General features: G+C 42.8%; 1 protein-coding gene across 2 annotated transcripts; it reads left to right on the top strand.

The window, feature by feature from the left end:
• The first annotated feature begins 20,905 nt into the window (after positions 1–20,905).
• Hmga1l1 (high mobility group AT-hook 1 like 1) lies at positions 20,906–21,181 on the top strand. Of its 2 annotated transcripts, XM_087601206.1 has the most exons (2): positions 20,906–21,082; positions 21,134–21,181. In XM_087601206.1, the coding sequence occupies exons 1-2, from the start codon at positions 20,906–20,908 to the stop codon at positions 21,179–21,181; spliced, it is 225 nt and encodes a 74-aa protein (XP_087457332.1). The 2 variants fall into 2 exon arrangements, with proteins under 2 accessions (XP_087457332.1, XP_087457331.1); XM_087601205.1 differs by having other exon boundaries at positions 20,906–21,181.
• Positions 21,182–26,056: the final 4,875 nt, after the last annotated feature.

The following is a 26,056-nucleotide window of genomic DNA, read 5'->3' as shown; positions in this document are numbered from 1 at the left end:
ATCCAAAACTGAAGGAGAATTTGATGCATGTCTTTCTAAATCTGACAATTCACTTAATAATCTCCAGGGCCATCAATATGGTTGAGTGGGTAAAGGCTCCTGCTGGCGAACCTGATGACACGAGACCCTTTCTCCTAATAAAGCTCATGGCTGAAGGGTTACGTGTGTCAGATCTTTTTCCAAATGAACCCACCATGCAATGAACTCACTATGCAGCTGCTCTTCTCTGAAATCTAACAAGGTTCTACAAGGAGTATTTAGAAGATGCATTTGTTAAAACGCTCTGACTCCTCACTTGGACTCACAGTGGAACTAAAAGCAGGATGGATACCTGGCATCTCTGCCTTCCTTTTTCATCTATCCCTGGCTACTTTGCTCTTGATTCCTGCTTGACTCTGCACATAGAACCAATGGGTACCTATCTGGGAATGGGTGATAACTTATCCCTTTTCTAGTCTGAAGGTACAAAGATAAGACTAAGGCATATCCTTGCCAGCAGCTCCCTGTTTCTCACACACATACAAAGCACCCTCGATGGTTTGTATATGCTTGATCCAGTGGGTGGCACTATTAGGAGTTGTGGCATTGTTGGAGTAGGTGTGTCAGTATGGGTGTGGTCTTAAGACCCTCACCCCAGTTGCTTGGGAGTGAGTATCCTGCTGGCAGCCTTTGGATGAAGATGTAGAACTCTCAGCCCCTCCTGCACCATGTCTGCCTGATGCGGCCATGCTCCCGCCTTGATGCTAATGGACTGAATCTCAGAACCTATAAGCCAGCCCCAATTAAATGTTGTTCTTTTTAAGACTTGCCTTGGTCATGGTGTCTGTTCATAGCCGTAAAACCTTAACTAAGACAGCATCTAAAAGTCTCTCTCCACTGCCAGATCCCCTGGAGCATGAGCTGCCTGATGTGGGTGCTGGGAACTGAACCATAGTCTTCTGCAAGAACGGCAAGTGTTCTTAATCACCAAGCCATCTCCCCAAAGCCTACCACTCCCCTTTAAGAAACTGATAGCTCTACTCTTTATGGTCACTTTTGCTGCTGTACTTTTTACTCGAACATTCTATTTAGTTGAGATTTTTAAAAAAGTTGTGCACTCATGCACATTTATCCTCTTAGGGGAGTAGTGAGCACAGGCACTCGCTTGTGCTTCCCTGAGGGCTGAACTGCAAGTCATAGATGATGCGTCACTGAGGTGAGACATGACTCAGAGGCATGAATCAGAAAAAAACATATCCTTTCCTTTGCCTGTGTTAAGTTCATGACTGTAATTCCCATAACAAAAGACAGATTCACAAGAAGAAGCTCTGCTTATTTAATAGGAATTCTGTGTTTCATGAGACCCTCATAAAAATCAGAGCTGAAACATACTATGGAGTATATCAGGTCTAATGAAGAGTCATGGATCTATATCTATATCTATATCTATATATTGATCATATAGTGTCTTGGTAATGGCTTCCTCCAAATATAGAAATATAGGTGTTACCAGACTCTTAAGGTTCCTACAGCCTGCTGTGACCCAGGAGACAGAGATTATTGGAAGGAAATAGATTTGTTTAAATCCAGTCCTGAGGAAAATAGAGATTTTCCCTCCCAAATATCCATTTGTATGTGTTTGGGTCAGTGTGTGTGTGTGTGCATGAATGTGTCTTGGGGCTTAGGTGCAGTGGGGGAAATGAACAGGAGCTCTAATTTCTGGGAAGCATCTTCCTTTTCAGCTCCTCCATAGCCAGCTTCATTATCTCTTTTCAAACAGACTTTACTTTTCTGCAAGTTCACCCATAGGAGTGGGTGTTACAAAAGCCGGTCCAGAACAGCATCAGAGTGATGAGGGATGAGATTAGGGAAAAGATCAGAAGATGAGGTGCAAGATATATCTTCTACTTGATTGGTACCTAAGAACGGCACTTCTCATCCCAGGATCTCATGACCTGCTTCATGAAGTGGAGTGTCAACCTATGTCCTGGGTTTCTTGATCTGCTTCAGGGATGGAAGAAAGGAGAAGGCCCAAGAGACATTCCTGTATGTACTTGTCTCTCAGATTTCTTCAGCTTAAAATAGCCACCGCGCTAACAATGTTTGATGCCCTGGCTCTTATGTCAATCAACTTTTGATTTTATGACTCATGTCTGTGCATATCTACAAAAGAGATTTCCAATTTCCAGCGAGGCCATTTGGCTTGGTTTCTCCAGAGAGGGATGTCCATTTTCCATATCCACAGCCTCTCCAGCATGACTTGCTTCTTCTGAGGAGATTGCCAGTGAGAAGCTGGAGTCAAGTTGATGCCATTTGATTATGGAATGTTGTTGATTTTTTTGACAGGATATCACTGAGGAGCTCTGCCTGGCCTGGAACTCACAGAAGGCCTGCTTCTGCCTCCTAAGTGCTGGCATTATATGCACATACTGCTGGTAACACTCAGCTGTTTATTTTTCTTTTTCATACAGTTTCTTATTCTGTAGTCTAAGCTGTCCTGGAACACCGTATATATTCCAGGCTGGCCTCAAACTCAAGATTATTCTCACCTCCTAAATGCTAGGATTGCAGATATGAGTCACCATGCCCAGCTGGAACTAATTTTAAAGCCTAAACAATTTAGATTGTCTATTTTTTTTCCTCCCTGCCTTTTTCTTGAAACAAAAACTTTTAAAAATGGACATTGGTGTTGGTTGTTTCCTCCAGGGAGACTGTTTTTAGTTAGTATGCTGGGAACAACATTTTGTAGCATAACCTAAAGGTTGGAGCCAGTGGTCCAGAAAGCCGACCTCTCTAGGCTGCCTCACTGTCCGCAAGGGGGCTCTCTGAGCTACAGATACCTTAACACAGTCCAGAGTGACAAAAGCACTTGTCATGATGGTTTCCTTTGTAGAGAATTTAATGGTGTGAGAGCAATATATAGCAATATATAATTTGAATAATCTATGTTTCTGGAGCCACAATTCTTGAGAGTATTTTGATAAGTGTATATTGTTTTATATGGCCTAGGATTAAAGAAAACTCAAGTAATTTTCAAGTAGAAGGAACTTCTTTGCTGGCTCCACTGATGCTATTATTTTTGTGGCTTTAAATATTCATTTTTTTGGTTTTTTGAGATATTATGCTTAAGTTGGCCTTTTTGTTTGTTTGTTTGTTTGAGTCATGGCCTTACTCTTGACTTGAACTGATCCCAAACTCTTAGCTTCTCAAATGCAGGGATTACAAAGTGTGAGCCAATACCCACACGCTTTTCTGTAGCTTTTGAAATACCTTTGCTTTTCTGAGTGAATAAAAGGGTTTCGTGTTTTCCTCTGTTTTCTGATATCTTCATTTGTTTTGTTTTGTTTCGCTTATCTTTGTGGTGTTGGAGACTGAACCCAGAGCCTTGAGCATGCTAGTCAGGTGTTCTACTACTGAACCCCACTCAGCCTTAGCTTTCTTTCCTTTTCCTAGCATTCCTAAGTGAACTCAGGAGTAGAGATTTGTTTTATTCTATTTAAGAATGGAGTAGGGGCTGGAGAGATGGCTAGATGGTTAGGAGCACTAGTTGCCCTTCTAGAGGACCTGGGTTGGGTTATCAGCACCTACACAGTGGTGAAAACATCTGTAACTCCACTTCCATGGAATCTAACACTCTTTCTTGGCCTCTCTGAGCATCAGGCAGACAAGTGGTGCACAGACTTACATGTAGGCAAAACATCCATGCATATACTGGGGCGGGGCAGTCTGTCTCTGTGTCTGTAATTCCAGAAGTTAGGAGGTAGAGGCAAGAGCATCTGGAGTTCAAGGCCAGTCTCAGTTACATAACAGAAGAGAGGCCAGCCTGGGCTATAATGAAACTCTGTCTCTTTTTTGTTTTAATTTTAAAAACTTTATTATTTGTGCATGTGTGTGTGTGTGTGTGTGTGTGTGTGTGTGTGTGTGTGTGCAGGTGCGTGCACATGTGTACATGTATGAAGCAAATGTAGAGGTCAACCTTTACTGTGGATTCTAAGGCTCAAATTCAGGTTGTCAGGCTTTCAAAGTTTGGGACTTTTCCTTCTAAATCACATCACAGGTGAATTACACAGTACTAAAACCACAAAAGAAATGGGCTACAACAACAAAGGGAAAAGAACCACTGGGGACGTGGCTCAATGGGCAAGCATAGCGAGGCTCTGGGTTCTATTTCCACTGAAGCACAAAGTGAGCATGAGGCAGAGAGGGAGAGGAGAGGAAGTAAAGAACAGTGGATAGGTAGTACCTTTTGGGGGGATATAGTTTTATAGTTTTCTTGGAACTTAACCACATCCATCTTGTCTATAGCAACTTTCTTGCTATAAAAGGAGAGAGGCATGGTTGTTGAGAGTAAAAGCATAACATCTTTACCACTTAGCCCCTTTCAGAAAAAGCTAGCCAATTGCTGATTGTGTAATGCAAGGAAAGTTTTTTTTAATTGGTTATTTGAGGATTTCACATCATGCACCCCTGATTATGCTCACCTCCGAGTCCTCCCTTGTCCTCCTCTCCCCTCAAAAAGAAGAAAGTGAAAAATAGAAAAAAAATCCATTGTTTTTATACCATTTACTCACTGGACCATGGTCAAATTCCTAGTGGTCAGCCCCAGCCAGGGAGGATGAATATTTCTCCACTTGTATCCACTCCAGAAGCCATTATTTGGGGAGAGCTATGTGGCAGCCAGAGAGGGGGCAGGGCGGGCTCTCCCATGCTCCTGAATATCAACATGGCTTTAGGCAGCAGCCCAGACCATGGGCATCTGAATGGGCTTTGGGGTAACACAGGCTGCAGATTCCTACACAGATCCCTGGCCATATCAGGAGCACTGACTCACTAATGGTCCTCAGCAGATGCACAGACCACAGGGCCTTAGCATGGCCAAAGGTGGCTAGATAGGCCACTCATATCAGCATGGCCCCCTTGAGGCAGCAAAGCCCAAGGATGTCACCCAAACCCAGGCAGCAGCACCGACTGCGCACATCCACATGGATCTTAGGTGCTTCATCCTGGTCTGGGGCAGCATCATGAACCATATACACCAACACGACTTCTATTGGCATCATGGATCATGATAGTCTTGATAAGGTCCAATCTGGAAAGTGAACCTTTCCTCATCTTGGGCCTCTGTCATTCCCCAGGGGCATGCAGCAGCTGTGCATGATGTTCTGGGGTTGAGTCTGCATCTGGGGGTGAGCTCTAGGCTGCTGTAACCACCCTACTGATTCTACTGGGTAATGACACCCTGTCAACATCAGCCTTTTCTCTCACCTGTCATCAGCATCGCATCTCTAGTTATGCCTCTTCCCAAAGCACACGCGCCAGTCTGTTTTTCTCTTTTCCACCTGCCCATCACATTTGAACATCATATTTGTTAATTGTAGTGGCAATGGGTGTCATTTTCCCAAGAAAAGTTTTTTGACAAGCCAAAAATATAAGCTTGAAAAAAAAACACTTTGCATAGTGAAAACGGTTCCTTAAACAAACAGACACAAACAACAACAGCAGCAGCAGCGACAACAACAACAATAACAACAACACCAACACCATGACACAAGATTGAAAGAGTCCAGAAAAACCTCAGTTTAGCTTCTGTACTCAGGAGCTTACTACTCTCATTCCTAGGTTTCATATTATCAGGTTATTCTGGATTCTTCCAGAGCAATATTGTGTGAAGGTATTTTTTTCTCTTTTTGCTACATGGTTAAGGAAGTACTTTTTATCTTAGAGAAGAGTCTATTTCTCTATTAACTAGAAAAAGAATAATAAAATAACCCTGAGGGGGAAAAGTATATGGGGGGAAAGACCAATACTTAATCCAGCCAGTCACAGGCTTGACTCTGAATTGATGAAGGCAGAAAGAATATGGAAGATGTGGTCCAACTAGGGAAGGTATTAATACAGTGCTTAACTGGATCCTAAGGGGTGGCTAGGAGGAGAGCAGATGCATCTTTCGATTATGAGTGCTGACAACGCTAGTTATTGGCTAGCATCCCAGACACTTCCTAAGGATGCTCCTGAGATGCAGATGCTGCCCAGATTTGAAGAATCCTGAATGTTAGCAATTCCTCTAGGCTCCGCCCAGCAGCTACCTAGCAACAGCTTGCCTGCCTGGTAAGGGCCAGGAGCAAGGCACATAAGAACTGCTCTGTCTATGTTTCTGCCTCTCTGTCTCTGTCTCTCTGTCTCTCTGTCTCTCAATCTCTCTCTCTCTCTCTCTCTCTCTCTCTCTCTCTCTCTCTCTCTCTCTCTCTCTCTCTCCATCTTCTTTCCCTCTTCCCACATTTCCTCAACTGACCGGCTTCTTATTTCTTCCTCTCTTCTCTCTCTGTCCTTCTCTCTCTCCCTCCTTTCTCTGCCTTTGACCATTCTCCATTCCCACCTCCCTTCCCCCAATGAACTTCCTTTTATATTACATCTGCCTGTCGCATGGCTTGATTGTTCAGTGGGAAACCTTGGCAGGGCCCACTAAGTTACTCCCTGCTGTGGCATTATACCACAGTTTTATAAAACACAACACTGAAGGCAATTGTTACTGGAGTTTTAAGAGCAAAAACCTGGTTTCTGACAGCCCCAACAGGCTTAAGTTAGCTATCATTACACTGATGAAAGAGACCAGTAATTGTGAGGGACAAAGGAATGAGATTTATTCAATATGATCACAGGGAGAAGAGATAAAGACATTCAGTGGCCCCCAAGTCTGCATCCTTGGTTCTGATATGAGCTTTAGGTTTAGTGGAGAAAGATTTCGCATGCATGGCTTGAACAGGAGGTCCGTGTACTTCAGCGGTCCTGGTCGAGGTGTGCTCTGGTCTCTCAGTTCTGATTCTGCAAGACGGTTGCAAGAAGTAGTTTTTAAAGATTTAAAAAAAATGTGTGTGTGTGTGTGTGTGTGTGTGTGTGTGTGTGTGTGTGTGTGTGTGATGTGTATGAGTGCCTACTGGGTCAGATGAGGGCACTTGGTCTTCTTGAACTGACATTACAGGGGCTTGTGAGCTGCCAGATATGGGTGTAGAGACATGAACTTCCTCTGGAAGAGTAGTAAGCACTTTTAACCTCCAAGCCTGTCTTTAGCCCCTTTTATTCTGGAGGTAGAAGAAGTCTTTATTCCTGAGGTAGGTGCACTGATGCACACATGTCATGCGAGCATTTGGGAGGAGAAGAAGAAGCATGACGAACTCAAAGTCATTTTTGGCTACATGTCAAGTTTAAGGGCAGCCTGTTCTCAAAATCAAGTGATCAGAAAAAGCTAGGATCAAAGGTGTGACCTAGCTCCCTCAAACCTGGCACACATATATTACTAGAAATTTTGGTTTAAATTTTTTTATTCATTAATATTATGCACTTATGCATGTATATGGTACACATTGGGAACACTTATGCACATGTCCCTTTAGGAGGTCAAAGGACAACATTTGAGAGTTGGTTCATCTTTCCACCATGGGTTCTGGGAATCAAACTCAAGTCGTTAGGCTCAGGCAACAAGTATTTTTATTGCTTGGAGCCATCTCATCAGCTCAGTACATTTTTTTTCATGGCCATTTAAAAGTGCTGATTCTGTCTGCTTTTGTTTGTTTTTGAGCTTGATATTTTTCCCGATTTTTAATTCTTTTTTTTTTTTTTTGTCCCTGATTTTAGTGGGATTGCTTCAAATTTCTCTCCATTTAGTTTAATGTTAGCTACTGGTTTGCTATATATGGTTTTTACTATGTTTAATTATGGGTCTTGCATTCCTGTTCTTTCCAGGACTTTTATCATGAAGGGGTGTTGAATTCTGTCAAATGTTTTCTCAGCATCTAATGAAATGATCATGTGGTTTTCATCTTTCAGTTTGTTTATATAGTGGATTACGTTGATGGTTTTCTGTATATTTTTTTTTTTTACTTTTTTTTTTATTAACTTGAGTATTTCTTATATACATTTCGAGTGTTATTCCCTTTCCCGGTTTCCGGGCAAACAGCCCCCTCCCCCCTCCCCTTCCTTATGGGTGTTCCCCTCCCAACCCTCCCCCCATTGCCGCCCTCCCCCCATAGACTAGTTCACTGGGGGTTCAGTCTTAGCAGGACCCAGGGCTTCCCCTTCCACTGGTGCTCTTACTAGGATATTCATTGCTACCTATGGGGTCAGAGTCCAGGGTCAGTCCATGTATAGTCTTTAGGTAGTGGCTTAGTCCCCGGGAGCTCTGGTTGCTTGGCATTGTTGTACTTTTGGGGTCTCGAGCCCCTTCAAGCTCTTCCAGTTCTTTCTCTGATTCCTTCAATAGAGGACCTATTCTCAGTTCAGTGGTTTGCTGCTGGCATTCGCCTCTGTATTTGCTGTATTCTGGCTGTGTCTCTCAGGAGCGATCTACATCCGGCTCCTGTCGGCCTGCACTTCTTTGCTTCATCCATCTTGTCTAATTGGGTGGCTGTATATGTATGGGCCACATGTGGGGCAGGCTCTGAATGGGTGTTCCTTCTGTGTCTGTTTTAATCTTTGCCTCTCTATTCCCTGCCAAGGGTATTCTTGTTCCCCTTTTAAAGAAGGAGTGAAGCATTCACATTTTGATCATCTGTCTTGAGTTTCATTTGTTCTAGCCATCAAGGGTAATTCAAGCATTTGGGCTAATAGCCACTTATCAATGAGTGCATACCATGTGTGTTTTTCTGTGATTGGGTTAGCTCACTCAGGATGATATTTTTCAGTTCCAACCATTTGCCTACGAATTTCATAAAGTCATTGTTTTTGATAGCTGAGTAATATTCCATTGTGTAGATGTACCACATTTTCTGTATCCATTCCTCTGTTGAAGGGCATCTGGGTTCTTTCCAGCTTCTGGCTATTATAAATAAGGCTGCGATGAACATAGTGGAACATGTGTCTTTTTTATATGTTGGGGCATCTTTTGGGTATATGCCCAAGAGAGGTATAGCTGGATCCTCAGGCAGTTCAATGTCCAATTTTCGGAGGAACCTCCAGACTGATTTCCAGAATGGTTTTACCAGTCTGCAATCCCACCAACAATGGAGGAGTGTTCCTCTTTCTCCACATCCTCGCCAGCATCTGCTGTCACCTGAGTTTTTGATCTTAGCCATTCTCACTGGTGTGAGGTGAAATCTCAGGGTTGTTTTGATTTGCATTTCCCTTATGACTAAAGATGTTGAACATTTCTTTAGGTGTTTCTCAGCCATTCGGCATTCCTCAGCTGTGAATTCTTTGTTTAGCTCTGAACCCCATTTTTTAATAGGGTTATTTGTCTCCCTGCGGTCTAACTTCTTGAGTTCTTTGTACATTTTGGATATAAGGCCTCTATCTGTTGTAGGATTGGTAAAGATCTTTTCCCAATCTGTTGGTTGCCGTTTTGTCCTAACCACAGTGTCCTTTGCCTTACAGAAGCTTTGCAGTTTTATGAGATCCCATTTGTCGATTCTTGATCTTAGAGCATAAGCCATTGGTGTTCTGTTCAGGAAATTTTTTCCAGTGCCCATGTGTTCCAGATGCTGCCCTAGTTTTTCTCCTATTAGTTTGAGTGTATCTGGTTTGATGTGGAGGTCCTTGATCCACTTGGACTTAAGCTTTGTACAGGGTGATGAGCATGGATCGATCTGCATTCTTCTACATGTTGACCTCCAGTTGAACCAGCACCATTTGCTGAAAATGCTATCTTTTTTCCATTGGATGGTTTTGGCTCCTTTGTCAAAAATCAAGGGACCATAGGTGTGTGGGTTCATTTCTGGGTCTTCAATTCTGTTCCATTGGTCTATCTGTCTGTCTCTGTACCAATACCATGCAGTTTTTATCACTATTGCTCTGTAATACTGCTTGAGTTCAGGGATAGTGATTCCCCCTGAAGTCCTTTTATTGTTGAGGATAGCTTTAGCTATCCTGGGTTTTTTGTTATTCCAGATGAATTTGCAAATTGTTCTGTCTAACTCTTTGAAGAAATGGATTGGTATTTTGATGGGGATTGCATTGAATCTGTAGATCGCTTTCGGTAAAATCGCCATTTTTACTATATTAATCCTGCCAATCCATGAGCATGGGAGATCTTTCCATCTTCTGAGGTCTTCTTCAATTTCTTTCGTCAGAGTCTTGAAGTTCTTATTGTACAGATCTTTTACTTGCTTGGTTAAAGTCACACTGAGGTACTTTATATTATTTGGGTCTATTATGAAGGGTGTCGTTTCCCTAATTTCTTTCTCGGCTCGTTTCTCTTTTGTATAGAGGAAGGCTACTGATTTATTTGGGTTAATTTTATACCCAGCCACTTTGCTGAAGTTGTTTATCAGCTTTAGTAGTTCTCTGGTGGAACTTTTGGGATCACTTAAATATACTATCATATCATCTGCAAATAGTGATATTTTGACTTCTTCTTTTCGATCTGTATCCACTTGACCTCCTTTTGTTGTCTGATTGTTCTGCCTAGAACTTCAAGAACTATATTGAATAAGTAGGGAGAGAGTGGGCAGCCTTGTCTAGTCCCTGATTTTAGTGGGATTGCTTCAAGTTTCTCTCCATTTAGTTTAATGTTAGCAACTGGTTTGCTGTATATGGCTTTTACTATGTTTAGGTATGGGCCTTGAATTCCTATTCTTTCCAGGACTTTTATCATGAAGGGGTGTTGAATTTTGTCAAATGCTTTTTCAGCATCTAATGAAATGATCATGTGGTTTTGTTCTTTCAGTTTGTTTATATAATGGATCACGTTGATGGTTTTCCGTATATTAAACCATCCCTGCATGGCTGGGATGAAGCCTACTTGATCCTGGTGGATGATTGTTTTGATGTGCTCTTGGATTCGGTTTGCCAGAATTTTATTAAGTATTTTTGCGTCGATATTCATAAGGGAAATTGGTCTGAAGTTCTCTTTCTTTGTTGGGTCTTTGTGTGGTTTAGGTATAAGAGTAATTGTGGCTTCATAGAAGGAATTTGATAGTGATCCATCTGTTTCAATTTTGTGGAATAGTTTGGATAATATTGGTATGAGGTCTTCTATGAAGGTCTGATAGAATTCTGCACTAAACCCGTCTGATCCTGGGCTCTTTTTAGTTGGGAGACCTTTAATGACTGCTTCTATTTTCTTAGGAGTTATGGGGTTGTTTAACTGGTTTATCTGTTCCTGATTTAACTTCGGTACCTGGTATCTGTCTAGGAAATTGTCCATTTCCTGCAGATTTTCAAGTTTTGTTGAATATAGGCTTTTATAGTAAGATCTGATGATATTTTGAATTTCCTCTGTATCTGTAGTTATGTCTCCCTTTTTATTTCTGATTTTGTTAATTTGGACACACTCTCTGTGTCCTCTCGTTAGTCTGGCTAAGGGTTTATCTATCTTGTTGATTTTCACAAAGAACCAACTTTTGGTTCTGTTGATTCTTTCTATGGTCCTTTTTGTTTCTACTTGGTTGATTTCAGCTCTGAGTTTGATTATTTCCAGCCTTATATTCCTCCTGGGTGTATTTGCTTCTTTTTTTTTTCAACCTAAAGTGAATTTATTTAGTTACAAGTTCTCAGAAGTATGGCTAGAGAGATAACATGACATTTCTACATTTTGCAGATGACTGAAGTTTCATTACCAGCACACACACTGGGAGGTTCACAAACACCTACACTGAAAATTGAGAGGATCTGAAACCTTCTGCTCTCTGTGCATACCTGAATATGCCACAAATTTACACACACAGACACACACACAGACACAGACACAGACACACACACACACACACACACACACACACACTTGAGAAAATAAAATAGTAATTAGAGAGAGCTAGTACATGGTGGGGTGTTGAGTTGACAGGTGAAGCTGACTTGTGTTTTAAACTATGTGAGACCAACCCCCAAAAGCTATTCAGGGTGTTTTTTGCTTCTTTTTGTTCTAGAGCTTTTAGGTGTGCTGTCAAGCTGCTGACATATGCTCTTTCCTGTTTCTTTCTGCAGGCACTCAGCGCTATGAGTTTTCCTCTTAGCACAGCTTTCATTGTGTCCCATAAGTTTGGGTATGTTCTACCTTCATTTTCATTAAATTCTACAAAGTCTTTAATTTCTTTCTTTATTTCGTCCTTGACCAGGTTATCATTGAGTAGAGCATTCTTCAATTTCCACGTATATGTGGGCATTCTTCCCTTATTGTTATTGAAGACCAGTTTTAGGCCGTGGTGGTCCGATAGCACGCATGGGATTATTTCTATCTTTCTGTACCTGTTGAGGCCCGTTTTTTGACCAATTATATGGTCAATTTTGGAGAAAGTACCATGAGGAGCTGAGAAGAAGGTATATCCTTTTGCTTTAGGATAGAATGCTCTATAAATATCTGTTAAGTCCATTTGGCTCATGACTTCTCTTAGTCTGTCTACGTCTCTGTTTAATTTCTGTTTCCGTGATCTGTCCATTGATGAGAGTGGGGTGTTGAAATCTCCTACTATTATTGTGTGAGGTGCAATGTGTGTTTTGAGCTTTAGTAAGGTTTCTTTTACATATGTAGGTGCCCTTGTATTTGGGGCATAGATATTTAGGATTGAGAGTTCATCTTGGTGGATTTTTCCTTTGATGAATATGAAGTGTCCTTCCTTATCATTTTTGATGACTTTTCGTTGAAAATTGATTTTACTTGATATTAGAATGGCTACTCCAGCTTGCTTCTTCTGACCATTTGCTTGGAAAGTTGTTTTCCAGCCTTTCACTCTGAGGTAGTGTCTGTCTTTGTCTCTGAGGTGTGTTTCCTGTAGGCAGCAGAATGCAGGGTCCTCGTTGCGTATCCAATTTGTTAATCTATGTCTTTTTATTGGGGAGTTGAGGCCATTGATGTTGAGAGATATTAAGGAATAGTGATTATTGCTTCCCGTTATATTCATATTTGGATGTGAGGTTATGTTTGTGTGCTTTCATTCTCTTTGTTTTGTTGCCAAGACCATTAGTTTCTTGCTTCTTCTAGGGTATAGCTTGTCTCCTTATGTTGGTCCTTACCATTTATTATCCTTTGTAGTGCTGGATTTGTAGAAAGATATTGTGTAAATTTGGTTTTGTCATGGAATATCTTGGTTTCTCCATCTATGTTAATTGAGAGTTTTGCAGGATACAGTAACTTGGGCTGGCATTTGTGTTCTCTTAGGGTGTGTATGACATCAGTCCAGGATCTTCTGGCCTTCATAGTTTCTGGCGAAAAGTCTGGTGTGATTCTGATAGGTCTGCCTTTATATGTTACTTGACCTTTTTCCCTTACTGCTTTTAATATTCTTTCTTTATTTTGTGCATTTGGTGTTTTGACTATTATGTGACGGGAGGTGTTTCTTTTCTGGTCCAATCTATTTGGAGTTCTGTAGGCTTCTTGTATGCCTATGGGTATCTCTTTTTTTAGGTTAGGGAAGTTTTCTTCTATGATTTTGTTGAAGATATTTACTGGTCCTTTGAGCTGGGAGTCTTCACTCTCTTCTATACCTATTATCCTTAGGTTTGATCTTCTCATTGAGTCCTGGATTTCCTGTATGTTTTGGACCAGTAGCTTTTTCTGCTTTACATTATCTTTGACAGTTGAGTCAATGATTTCTATGGAATCTTCTGCTCCTGAGATTCTCTCTTCCATCTCTTGTATTCTGTTGGTGAAGCTCGTATCTACAGCTCCTTGTCTCTTCTTTTGGTTTTCTATATCCAGGGTTGTTTCCATGTATTCTTTCTTGATTGCTTCTATTTCCATTTTTAATTCCTTCAACTGTTTGATTGTGTTTTCCTGGAATTCTTTCAGGGATTTTTGCGATTCCTCTCTATGGGCTTCTACTTGTTTATTTGTGATTTCCTGGAATTCTTTCAGGGATTTTTGTAATTCCTCTCTGTAGGCTTCTACTTGTTCTCTCAGGGAGTTCTTCACGTCTTTCTTGAAGTCCTCCAGCATCATGATCAAATATGATTTTGAAACTAGATCTTGCTTTTCTGGTGTGTTTGGATATTCCATGTTTGTTTTGATGGGAGAATTGGGCTCCGATGGTGCCATGTAGTCTTGGTTTCTGTTGCTTGGGTTCCTGTGCTTGCCTCTCGCCATCAGATTATCTCTAGTGTTGCTTTGTTCTGCTATTTCTGACAGTGGCTAGACTGTCCTATAAGCCTGTGTGTCAGGAGTGCTGTAGACCTGTTTTCCTGTTTTCTTTCAGCCTGTTATGGGGACAGAGTGTTCTGCTTTCTGGCGTGTAGTTTTTCCTCTCTACAGGTCTTCAGCTGTTCCTGTGGGCCTGTGTCTTGAGTTCACCAGGCAGGTCACTTGCAGCAGAAAAGTTGGTCTTACCTGTGGTCCCAACGCTCAAGTTTGCTCTCGGGGTGCTGCCCAGGAGCTCTCTGCGGCGGCAGCAACCAGGAAGATCTGCGCTGCCATTTCCGGGAGCTTCAGTGCACCAGGGTTCCAGATGGCGTTTGGTGTTTTCCTCTGGAATCAGTAATGTGTGCAGTGTGCAGTCTCTTCTGGTTTCCCAGGCGTGTCTGCCTCTCTGAAGGTTTAGCTCTCCCTCCCACGGGATTTGGGTGCAGAGAACTGTTTATCCGGTAGATCCCTTCAGGTTCTGGCAGTGTCTCAGACGCAGCGGTCCTGTGGCTCTTGGGCCCTCCTCTACAGGAACCCAGAGGCCTTATACAGTTTCCTCTTGGGCCAGGGATGTGGGCAGGCGTGGGCAGTGTTGGTGGTCTCTTCTGCTCTGCAGCCTCAGGAGTGCCTACCTGACCAGGCGGTGAGGTCTCTCTCCCACAGGGTTTGGGAGCAGAGAGCTGCTGTGGGCCGGGATCCGCGGGTTTGGGCCCGATTTTTAACTCTTTAACTGGAAGAGTAAAAAGAACCCAATCAAGACCCCTAGACTGTATCATAGCCACGTGTAGCTAGCTAGTGACTAAAGCCTTGGAAAACACAGCTTTAAACATTGCTTAAAGGAAACATACAGTGCTAAGAAGAAAGCTTTCAGTGACAATCATTAAAGAACCGTAAGGCAAAGAGGAAAGAAGGGAAATGAGAGGGAGGGCTGGGGAGAGGTTAGTGGTTATGTACTTGCTGTGTTGGCATGGGAACTGGAGTTCAGTTTCCCCAGAACAGCTGTAGATTATATTTGTGTGATCATTCTCCTGTAATTCCAGCCTGGGAAGGTGGATACAGGTGATTCCCAGAGTAAGGTGCCTAGCAAGACTAGTCATATCACTGCATCTTTGGTTTGATGGAGAGACTCTGTCCTTGAATAATGTTGAAGATGATTCCTGGCATCAGCCTTTTCTTGGTAGAGGAGTTCAGATTTCTAGAACCTACATAAATACGAGACGGCTTCCATATACATGCACATGCACGGCAAATTGAAAATGGTCAAGATAGAGTACTAACCCAAGATCTATGCAAGGAGGACTGTCACAGTAGCTATAGTGATCAGCACTTCACTGTCTTGCAGAATAGTAGAGAATAGAATCGACTCTGACTTCTACAAAAACAACTATGGATTTATAACCAAGGATGGGGTAGAGAGTACATCATTGGATGGAAAATTACAGTGCAAAAACATCAGAAATAAAGGGCTCTTTTGCTCTACCTACCTACCTACCTACCTACCTACCTACCTACCTACCTACCTACTTACCTACCCAACCACCCGTCCATCTGTCTGCCTATGTATCTATATGTATCTATATCTCTATTTATCTATGTATGTGTATGTATGTATGTATCTATCTATCTATCTACCTACCTACCTACCTGTATGTCTGTCTGTCCATCTGTTCATCTGTCTGTCTGTTTCTTGGTTCTGTATATTGGTACAGTCTAGGAGTCTTGATCAGGTTTGTTTTCTCTGCTAGTTCAAGAATTACGGGTCCAGAAAGGTGGTTCAGTGGTTGAAAGCGCTCCCTTCTTCTGAAGGTCCTGAGTTCAATTCCCAGCAACCACATGGCAGCTCACAACTGTTTGACGAAATCTCTGGTATAAAGAGGCACATGCAGACAAAAGTACCCATATACACAAATAAACAAATCTTTATTTTTAAAGAAGAAAAGGGCAGGAAATAGTTGAAGTGCTACAGAGAATGCTCAAGCATCGCAGAGTCAGCATTTGAGGAATGGCATTTATTGGGGAGCAGAGGTGAGGAAACACACACAGGCAGCAGACACACAGAGAGACCCTATGTGAAGCAGAAGAGGGCTCAGGGAGCAGAAAGCTCCAATGTCTTCTGGAGAGCTGGGGGTTATAAAGCCTTGTAAGAGATTGCCTCTCCCAGCTTAGCTTTGATCAGTTTGAAGGGATGGTTGGTTGTGTAACATTGTCCTGATCCAGCTTTGAACTTGTTGAGTCATTCTATCTACATGGGCCTGCTGGTGGGAGACAAAGGCCAACAAGGTCTTTTGTCTTAAATTAGGAGGTTGAGGAAGAACCTGGCCATCTTGGAGATTTGCCCCCTTTATTATCTAATCATGGCTCTCCTCCCTACTTGTCTATCAGGGAGTCTGTCTAACTCTTAGTGTCTTGATATAACAGAAAACATGAAGAATTTATTTTCCAAGTGTGGCTTATGATTTCTGTTCACCTCCATTTTCCTGCAAATGCAATGATTCTGAGGCAAGAAAGAGGCAGAAAATGAAGAGCGGTGAGAAGGACTGCGTGGGAAGGAAAAGAGGTCTAGGGATCTTCAGACACCGCTGATAAAACCAAACTGACTGCCAAGACCATGCCTGCTTTCCTAAAGACACCTCAAACTGAGATGTCAAAAACGATAAATAATTTGTGCTTACTTTGGGCCAAAATGATCTATAATTTCAGTTTTTAGCACTGGCCTCTCTTTACTAAATCAGGACAAAAACCTCATAAATCCACCTTACAGCTTTGTTTACAAAAGGAAATTCTTTTACCTTTAAACCTTGCTGTAAATTACTCTCTTTCTCTCTGAGCTGTATAATCTAAAAGCCACAGGATCAAACACACAGCCATTGTAAAGACAATAAGACATGGCTGTCCTTTGAGAAGCCTACACCTATTCTGGAGAGTATCTTGTCTTACTCAGCACCTCCTCAGCACCTCCTCAGTACCTACTCAGTAACCCCTGTTCCACACACCCTTGGGCTCAAAATCTATACTGTATGACTAGGGAGATGACTAAGTGGCTGTACAAGCCTGAAAACCAACCAACCAACCAACCAACCAACCAACCAACCAACCAACCAACCAATGAAACACTATTAGGTAGGTGGCAACAGGAGAATCCCTTCTCAGCAAGCCACTAGGCCATTGTGGAGTGTGCAGCACGACAGCAGAATTAAGAGTCTTAACGAGATGGCCATCTTTACTAGGTGGCAGGCCATGACCAACTCCTGAGATTTTTCTCACAATCTTGTAAATGCTCACTATGGTGCTTGCACACCTACACTTATAAACACAGTACCCCCCTACACACCCCTAAAATAAAATTTAAGGTTAATTTTTAAAAGTTTAACATTATAGTCTCTTTTAATAGATGTTAACTCAGTTTCATACTGGCTTGTCCTGTCATTTTATCCTATGGTGGAAGCCAAGAATCCTGGGTTTTCTTTAGTGCTGATCTCTGGAGAGATTCCTCTCTTTGACTGAACTCAGTCTAGGTTGCTGCTCAGTCTGTGCACAACAGCCCTTCCCCTCTCACATCACTCTTGTAGCAGCAGGCACCCCACTAAGTACATCTGCTGTGAGTCTTCAACTAACAGACTTCTGGGTGCCCAGAGTGGGTATTGGTGGCATAGTCTGCTCCCCATTCCCTACCTTGCTTCCTTCTGGAGAATTGAAGAGGCTGGCTGCAAGATTGGTTGTTAGCCCTGTCCCCACCTCCCCCTTCCTCAGATGTTGTTGAAAATATTTAATCTCGATCTGGGGTTTCTACCTTTAACCACTTAGTTCCTGGATAAAACACACACAGACAGCCTTTATATTTACAAAAAGCCTTAATCAGCACAAGAGTTGGCTAGATATCTATCCTTTATGCTATTATGTCTATTTCCCAGACAATAATCCCATTATATAATTTGCCATGTTTTGTCTGGGCTGCTCTTAACTCCATTTAGCCAGCTCATATGGCCATTATTTTAAGATTCTCACCCTATGGCAGCTCTATTCACCTTCTTCCCTCTCCTCTCATGGTTCTCCTCTGACTCCAAAACCAGGAACTCTAAATCCTACCTATGTCTCTTCTGCCAAGCTATTGGCTGTCAGCATCTTTATTCACCAAACAGGGATAATTTGGGGTCAAGGTCACATAGCATCACTTGGGTGTACATGGAGCCTCTGGGAGCAACCAGTATATAACACAGCAAAAAACAAACAAACAAACAAACCTCAACATTCAGAGACCTACAAGAAGACGCCCCAGCTCTGCCATATGGGCCAGATTCCTCTCATTAGAGCCATCACCGTATCTGTCTGATCATGGCATTAGTAACTGTTCTAATCCATTTCTTACCCCAACAATCCATTTCTGTGTCCCTCTTAAACTCTACATCTGAGACCTTGTACTATATTAGATCATGACCCTCTGCCTCTCTTGCCTGCCACCACTGAAAATCTCATTTTTCCTTATGGCTGCCTAAAATTACATTTCATTGGCTGATGGCCATCTAGACTGGTTCCATTTCTTGGTTACTGTGTAAATACAGCAGCAATGAACATGGATGAGCAAGTATTTGTGTGGCAATGACTTAGAACCCTTCAAGTATGCTTCCAAGAAGTATATCTGGGCTATGTAGTAGTTATTTTTAGTTTTTTGAGTAACATCCAAGTTGATTTCCATAGCATTTGTGCATGCTACTAAAGTTATCATTCCAAAGAAGATGCCTTTCTTCCTCTTTATTTTTTACACTTACTTATTGTGGTGGTTTGAATATTCTTGAACCAGACAGTGGCACTATTAGAAGGTATGGCCTTTTTGGAGTAGGTGGGGTCCTTTTGGAGGAAGTGTGTCACCATGGAGGTGGGCAATGAAACCCTCCTCCTAACCATATGGGAGTCGTATTCTGCTAGCAGCCTTCAGATGAAGATGTAGAACTCTCAGCTCCTCCTGCACCATGTATGCCTGGATGCTGCCATGTTCCCACCGTGATGATAATAGGCTGAACCTCTGAACCGATAAGGCAGCCCCAATTAAATGTTGTTCTTTTAAGAGTTGGTGTCTGTTCACAGCAGTAAAACCCTAACACTGAGTCTGTGCTGTGTGTGTGTGTGTGTGTGTGTGTGTGTGTGTGTGTGTGTGTGTGTGTGTTTTGTAGGAAACTGATCAAGTGCCAAGGCACAAGTCTGTAGATCTGAGGACACATGGTTGGTTCTTTTTTTCTACCATGTGGGTTCTGAGGCTTAAACTCAGGTCATCAGGTTTGGTGACAAACACATTCACCCACTGAGCCATCTTTCTGGTCCCTTCAAAGAGGACTCTTGTAGAACAACTAAACAGGGTTTTGGGGAAAGGCAGACTAGGGTGATACAATATCTATGAGCTAGTCCAAGGTAAGATGGGCACTTTGCAAAAATGCCTGACTCTCTACTTTTGTCCCAAAAGTATTTAAAAGCAGAACAAAATAGTGTTCTTGGGGGAGGAGTGACATTCATTACTTAGATTGACTATTCTGGCATCTGTTGGGTAACAGCTTCAAGCCACAGGAATTGAGTCAGACTGTAGTGGGTGCTAGCCACTAGCTATAAAGAATGACTTAGCCCCAGTCTTACCTATATATTTATGTATATATCAAACTTGAGTGACAGTGGCCCAAGAACACAGATTTAGGTTTAAACTCCATGTTCTAATGTAGAAGCAGTTTTTTTTTTTTATCGTATCAGAACAAAGGAAGTCATAAATCAAGATACTCTTAAAAATAGTTGAGGCCTGTAGGCCTCAGATGTTATCTGATGACATTCTTAGTGTTTGGGTTGGTAGAAGCTAGCGGTATGCTGTTAATAGGTTCCAAAAGGTTTAGTCACGGGATGTTCAGACACAGATTCTTCTCAAGAATTCTCCTTGACACTAAACCCAGACTGGCATCAGACTTGCAATTCTCCTGCCATCCCCAGCTAGCTCAAGTAATAAACTCTTAGAGGTATTTTGATTTCTTTTTATTTTGTTTCCCCAGTTTCTTTTATTGTAATTTTACCTTTATGTATTCTTACGCTTGCTCAGGCAGGCACTTTAGAAGGGTTAAAATTCTTAGAACTTAAATTTTAGGCAAGAGGTTTATTCGTGAAAATAAAAACGGTTGGGTTGGGGATCTAGCTCAGTGGTAGAGCGCTTGCCTACCAAGCGCAAGGCCCTGGGTTCAGTCCTCAGCTCCGGGAAAAAAAAGAAAGAAAGAAAGAAAGAAAGAAAGAAAGAAAGAAGGAAAGAAAGAAAGAAAGAAAGAAAGAAAAACGGTTGTAGGTGGCCTTCCATAATGGTGACAAATGTCTATTTCCGATAAATTTGTGCCTCAATCAATACAACTTACTTCGAGCTACAATCACTTGATTCACAGATATAATTAAGGTGACATGTTTATTATATAACTGAGAACACAATTTTTCTAATAAGGCATTGTGATAGTTAATCATAACAGCCAACTAGATGAGATCTAGAATTTCCTAGGAGAGGAGCCACTGAGCATGCCTGGGAGTTGGGCTTATCTTGATGTGGACTGATTCATCTACTGTGGGTGGCGCCATTCCTTGGGCTGGGATCTTGGTCTGTATAAAGAGTAGAAGGTGAGCTGAGCACAGACATTCATTGTTCATGTCTTCTGATTGTGGTTGCAACGTGACCAATGGCTTCAAGCTCCTGCTGTCTTGCTTTTCCCACCAGGATCAACTGTATTTAAAGCCTTTCTTCCTGCTTTTTAAGCTCCCCTGAACCGGGGCTGTGCTCCTCTAATTGGGACTCCGAATCGCGGCTATGTCTGGTGTTGGCGTGGCTCCAAGGAGGCCCAGACTCACTCTGTGCTGCCCCACACATAGAGAAGCAGAATGAGCGAGTTGGTCCTAAAGTCCAGCCAGCCCCTGTCCTCCAAGCAGGAAAAGGATGGGACTGAGAAGCAAGGCCAGGGCAGGCCTTCGAAGGAGCCCAGTGAAGTGCCAACTCCGAAGAGACCTCGGGACCGACTAAAGGGAAGCAAGAATAAGGGGGCAGCCAAGACGCAGAAAGTTACCACAACTCAGGAGAGGAAACCAAGGGGCAGACCCAAGAAACTGGAGGAGGAAGAGGAGGGCATCTCCCAGGAGTCCTCGGAGGAGGAGCAGTGACCCCTTGCAGTGGCACCTGCTCCTTGGCCATTGAGGAGCAGCCTTCCTCTGGGACTGGAAGCCCTGCTCCCAAGGCCCCACCTCGCCCCCACTGCATGCTACTGCACCAGGCCCCAGCTGCAGGCTCTGCAGCACCCACGGGAGCAGGATATTGTGCCCTCCTCCCCAACACACCTGCCCCCTCCTGACAAGGTTAACTTCCCATCTAGCCACAGTCCAGCCTGCTGTGCAACTCCCTCAGAGCCCTCGCTCATTGCTCTCTGGGCTCTTTGTTTTGCGGGTCCCTTCTGCCCTGCTGTTCCTGGCTTCCCTGTAGAGGGTCCTGGGAGCATTCCCTGGCCTTAAGGGGCCGCAGCCCCATCTCATTCCGACAAGCCCGATGGCTGACCTGGCAGCAGCAGTCTGGTCAGTGCAGGGGATGCTTAGGTCCCAGCATGTCCCCCATCAAGTGTTACCGGGAGGATTTCCCTCCTGCCCTACCCTACTGAGAATCCTGCACCAGGTTGGCTGAGCCCCGTGGTTGGACAACAGGAAGTAGGGTGATGTTGGCTCCACTCACTTTGCTGCTCTCCCCTGGGACGAGACAGATGGGTGCTACCACCCATCTCTTCAGTGAGGTCCAGAGCACTTCCAACCTAAGGCAGACGGGGCTCGAACACGCGCCTCCCCCACTACACTCTTCCTCTAGCAGGGCACCAAGTTGCTAGCCTTGCCCGCTTCTCCTTTTGCTCCTCCCTGCCCCCAAGGTTCTGGTTCCACCTTTTCCTCTGTTCACAAACTACCTCTGGACAGTTGTGTTTTTTGTTCAATGTTCATTCTTAGACACCCATCATTGCTGCTACCAGTGCCAGATGTTCATCCTCCCGATTTTGCCTGTCCCCCTCCCCCCCACAATACACTCTAGGGGAAAGGGGGGTGGGGCGCAACAGCAGGCTGGTTACCCCACACTAGGGAAGATGGGGCCCGGGCCCCGGGGATGCTGCAGCAGAGTGAGGAGGGGGGGGCTCCACTTTGATGGGAAAAGGTATAGGACCACCTCCCCTTGTTCTGTGGGGGAGGGGTGGCCAGGATTTGTCCCAGCCTGGGGCTCCCCCTCTGGTTTCCTATTTGCAGTTACTTGAATAAGAAAAAAAGCCTTTCTTCCTTAATTTGCTTTTGTCAGGGTATTTTTTAATCACAGCAACGAAAAATAACTAAAACAAGAATTGTGTTGCTTCCCTAAGAGATACATTTGGGAGTGATTTCATCATACCAGGGGCACAATCTGATTGCAGAAATCTCCATGAACCATGCCACCATAGCTTATTGAACCTTAAGAAATCCTATTTTGATAATGATAATAGTAAAAAACAAAGTAGCCAAATAATGGATACAGCCTAGAGATCCACAAAAATATTTTTAAAAAGTGATGTATATATATATATATATATATATATGAGTTTTATTCAGCCATAAAGAAAAATAAAAGTGTTTTTTGTAAAAAATAAGATGGAACTTAAGATAATCATACTAAATAAAAGAAGCCAGACTCAGAAAGATACATGTTGCCTGTTTTCTCTTATATGCAGAATCTAGATTTAAATACATACAAAAACAGGTAAAGGTGCTTGCAGTCATGACTGACTTCTTGAGTTCAATCCCCAAGACTCACATGGTAGAAGGAAAGAAATGACTTCCCCAAGTTGTTCTCTGACCTCTATACATTTGCTGTGATGTGTAAGTCTGCCCTCAACAGAAAAAGAGATAAACAAAACAAGAACAATAGAACAAATTTCCATATAAAAATATAACATGCCAAGCCAGACCTAACAAGTAGCCACATGTCCTCAATCAAAACCTCCTGATTGAGAAAGGACTGGAAGAGCTTGAAGGAGCTCGAGACCCCATATGTACAACAATGCCAAGCAACCAGAGCTTCCAGGGACTAAGCCACTACCTAAAGACTATACATGGACTGACCCTGGACTCTGACCTCATAGGTAGCAATGAATATCCTAGTAAGAGCACCAGTGGAAGGGGAAGCCCTGGGTCCTGCTAAGACTGAACCCCCAGTGAACTAGACTGTTGGGGGGAGGGCAGCAATGGGGGGAGGATGGGGAGGGGAACACCCATAAGGAAGGGGAGGGGGGAGGGGGATGTTTGCCCGGAAACCAAAGAATTATTATTAAGTATTAAATAAATTTAAAAATAAAAAGACACGTGCTCAACTATGTTCATAGCACCTTATTTATAATAGCCAGAAGCTGGAAAGAACCCAGATGCCCTTCAACAGAGGAATGGATACAGAAAATGTGGTACATCTACACAATGGAATATTACTCAGCTATCAAAAACAATGACTTTATGAAATTCATAGGCAAATGGATGCAACTGGAAAATATCATCCTGAGTGAGGTAACCCAATCACAGAAAAACACACATGGTATGCACTCATTGATAAGTGGCTATTAGCCCAAATGCTTGAATTACCCTAGATCCCTAGAACAAACGAAACTCAAGACGGATGATCAAAATGTGAATGCTTCACTCCTTCTTTAAATGAGGAACAAGAATACCCTTGGCAGGGAAGGGAGAGGCAAAGATTAAAACAGAGACTGAAGGAACACCCATTCAGAGCCTGCCCCACATGTGGCCCATACATATGCAGCCATCCAATTAGACAAGATGGATGAAGCGAAAGAAGTGCAGGCCGACAGGAGCCGGATGTAGATCTCTCCTGAGAGACACAGCCAGAATACAGCAAACACAGAGGCGAATGCCAGCAGCAAACCACGGAACTGAGAACAGGACCCCCGTTGAAGGAATCAGAGAAAGAACTGGAAGAGCTTGAAGGGGCTCGAGACCCATTATGAACAACAATGCCAAGCCACCAGAGCTTCCAGGGACTAAGCCACTACCTAAAGACTATACATGGACTGACCCTGGACTCTAACCTTATAGGTAGCAACGAATATCCTAGTAAGAGCACCAGTGGAAGGGGAGGCCCTGGGTCCTGCTAAGACTGAACCCCCAGTGAACTAGATTGTTGGGGGGAGGGCGGCAATGGGGGGAGGATGGGGAGGGGAGCACCCATAAAGAAGGGGAGGGGGGAGGGGGATGTTTGCCCGGAAACCGGGAAAGGGAATAACACTCGAAATGTATACAAGAAATACTCAAGTTAATAAAAAAAAAATAAAAAAAGGTGTTCTAGATTTACAAAGATAGTTTTAGGATGGTAATACAAATGAAAAGCAAAGATAATTTAGGTATAAAATTTTAAACTCATTAAGTTAGGATACATGATAAAATACTTTATCTAAATTCTCAAATATAATGGACTGGACATTATAAATGTATATTATACCTTATAAATTTTGGAGTTGTTATAATTATATTCAATCTATATCAGAGAGAAAAGGAGCCTTTTATTGGACTGAAAGAGGAACTATTGTGGTTTGGTCTTTTGCTGTGTATTGTAATGCTAAGTGTGGACCCCCAAGACCTGCTTGCCCTAGAGATGAGAGAGTCTGCATATAGACCCAAGTGATTCTATGTGAGCTTTTCCCTAAGTTATTTTTCATTGGTAAATAAAGATGCTGACAGACAATAGCTGGGTGAAAGAGGCACAGGGGGTTTTTAGTGTTCCTAGACCTGGGGGGTTGGAGGAGAACCATGAGGGAGAGGAGAAGATGAGGAGCAAGAAAAAAAATTGCTATGGGTCAGGGGTCAAGGAAACGTGGTCCTGATGGCTGGCAAATTGGTGTTAAGGGCAGCCCAGATAAAACATAGTAAGTGATAACTCAGGGTTATCAATGAAAAGTTAATTCTAATAACATAGAAGGTAGACATTTGCCCAGCTCTTGCGCTGTTTGAGGCTTATTGTAACTACAACCCCCAGATTTCTACAAGAGTAGGACAGATTCTCTCTCTCTCTCTCTCTCTCTCTCTCTCTCTCTCTCTCTCTCTCTCTCTCTCCTTCCTCTTTTCAGACAGGCTCTCAATATGTAGCTCAGGCTGGCTTTGAACTTGAGGCTTTCTTCCTGACTCAACCTCTCAAGTGCTAGCGTTACAGTTGTGTATCACCACACCTAGCTGGCATGATGCAATATTTTGTGATAGGTTTTCTAATTGGGCTGCAGAAAGAGACCCAGGTGAAAAATCTATGTGATTGTTTTACTCTTTCATTTTTAGATGGGCTTCCATAGTTGGAATCAAGTTATTTGAAGTGAAAAAAGATGAAACTTGTTTACTGAGAAACATTTAAATATCATTGGTACAAACAAGTATCACGGAAGTATTACAAACTCAAGCGCTATCTCCTTCCTCCAGAAGGTTTTCCCCAACAGTTCCTTAATTTGATAATTCAATAAAAGCTGAAACAGGTGCCCATCCTTTTGGACTTTTACTCATTTTACAACCCATTCAAATCTGTTCATATTATTATGGGGCATATCTCCTTTGTTGGGAAGAGTGACTGAAGGACAGTAGATGCTCTATTAATAGTACTTGAAAGAAATGAATCCAGGGATGGAGATGTGACTCAGTTGGTAGAATGCTTGTCTAGCATGCAGTTAGCCCTGGTTGAACTGCATGAACGTGGCATGATGTCACATACCTATGATCACAGCATTTAGAGACCATCTTGGACTATATTAGACCATGTATCAGACAACAACAACAACAACAACAACAACAACAACAACAACAACAACAAACATATCCATAGATTAGACTTCACTGGACAAGTTCTTTTTTTCTCCAGAGTGCAACATTTGATGCAAAGACTCTTAAGTGATCAAGGTATGGAGAATATGTAACTGTAGAATGATCAGTTTCTAAAGAGGACTTTTGTATCATTCCTTCCAAAGCTCAGGAAACACTGCAGAAGAAGTAGAA

The sequence above is a fragment of the Rattus norvegicus genome, chromosome X, assembly GCF_021556685.1.
Source record: "Rattus norvegicus strain SHRSP/BbbUtx chromosome X, alternate assembly SHRSP_T2T, whole genome shotgun sequence".
Taxonomy (NCBI): domain Eukaryota; kingdom Metazoa; phylum Chordata; class Mammalia; order Rodentia; family Muridae; genus Rattus; species Rattus norvegicus.
This window is presented reverse-complemented; position numbering and strand designations above follow the sequence as displayed.

Coding starts and splice junctions, on each gene's coding strand:
- Hmga1l1 (XM_087601205.1), top strand. CDS start 20,906: ATGAGCGAGTTGGTCCTAAAGTCCAGCCAGCCCCTGTCCTCCAAGCAG.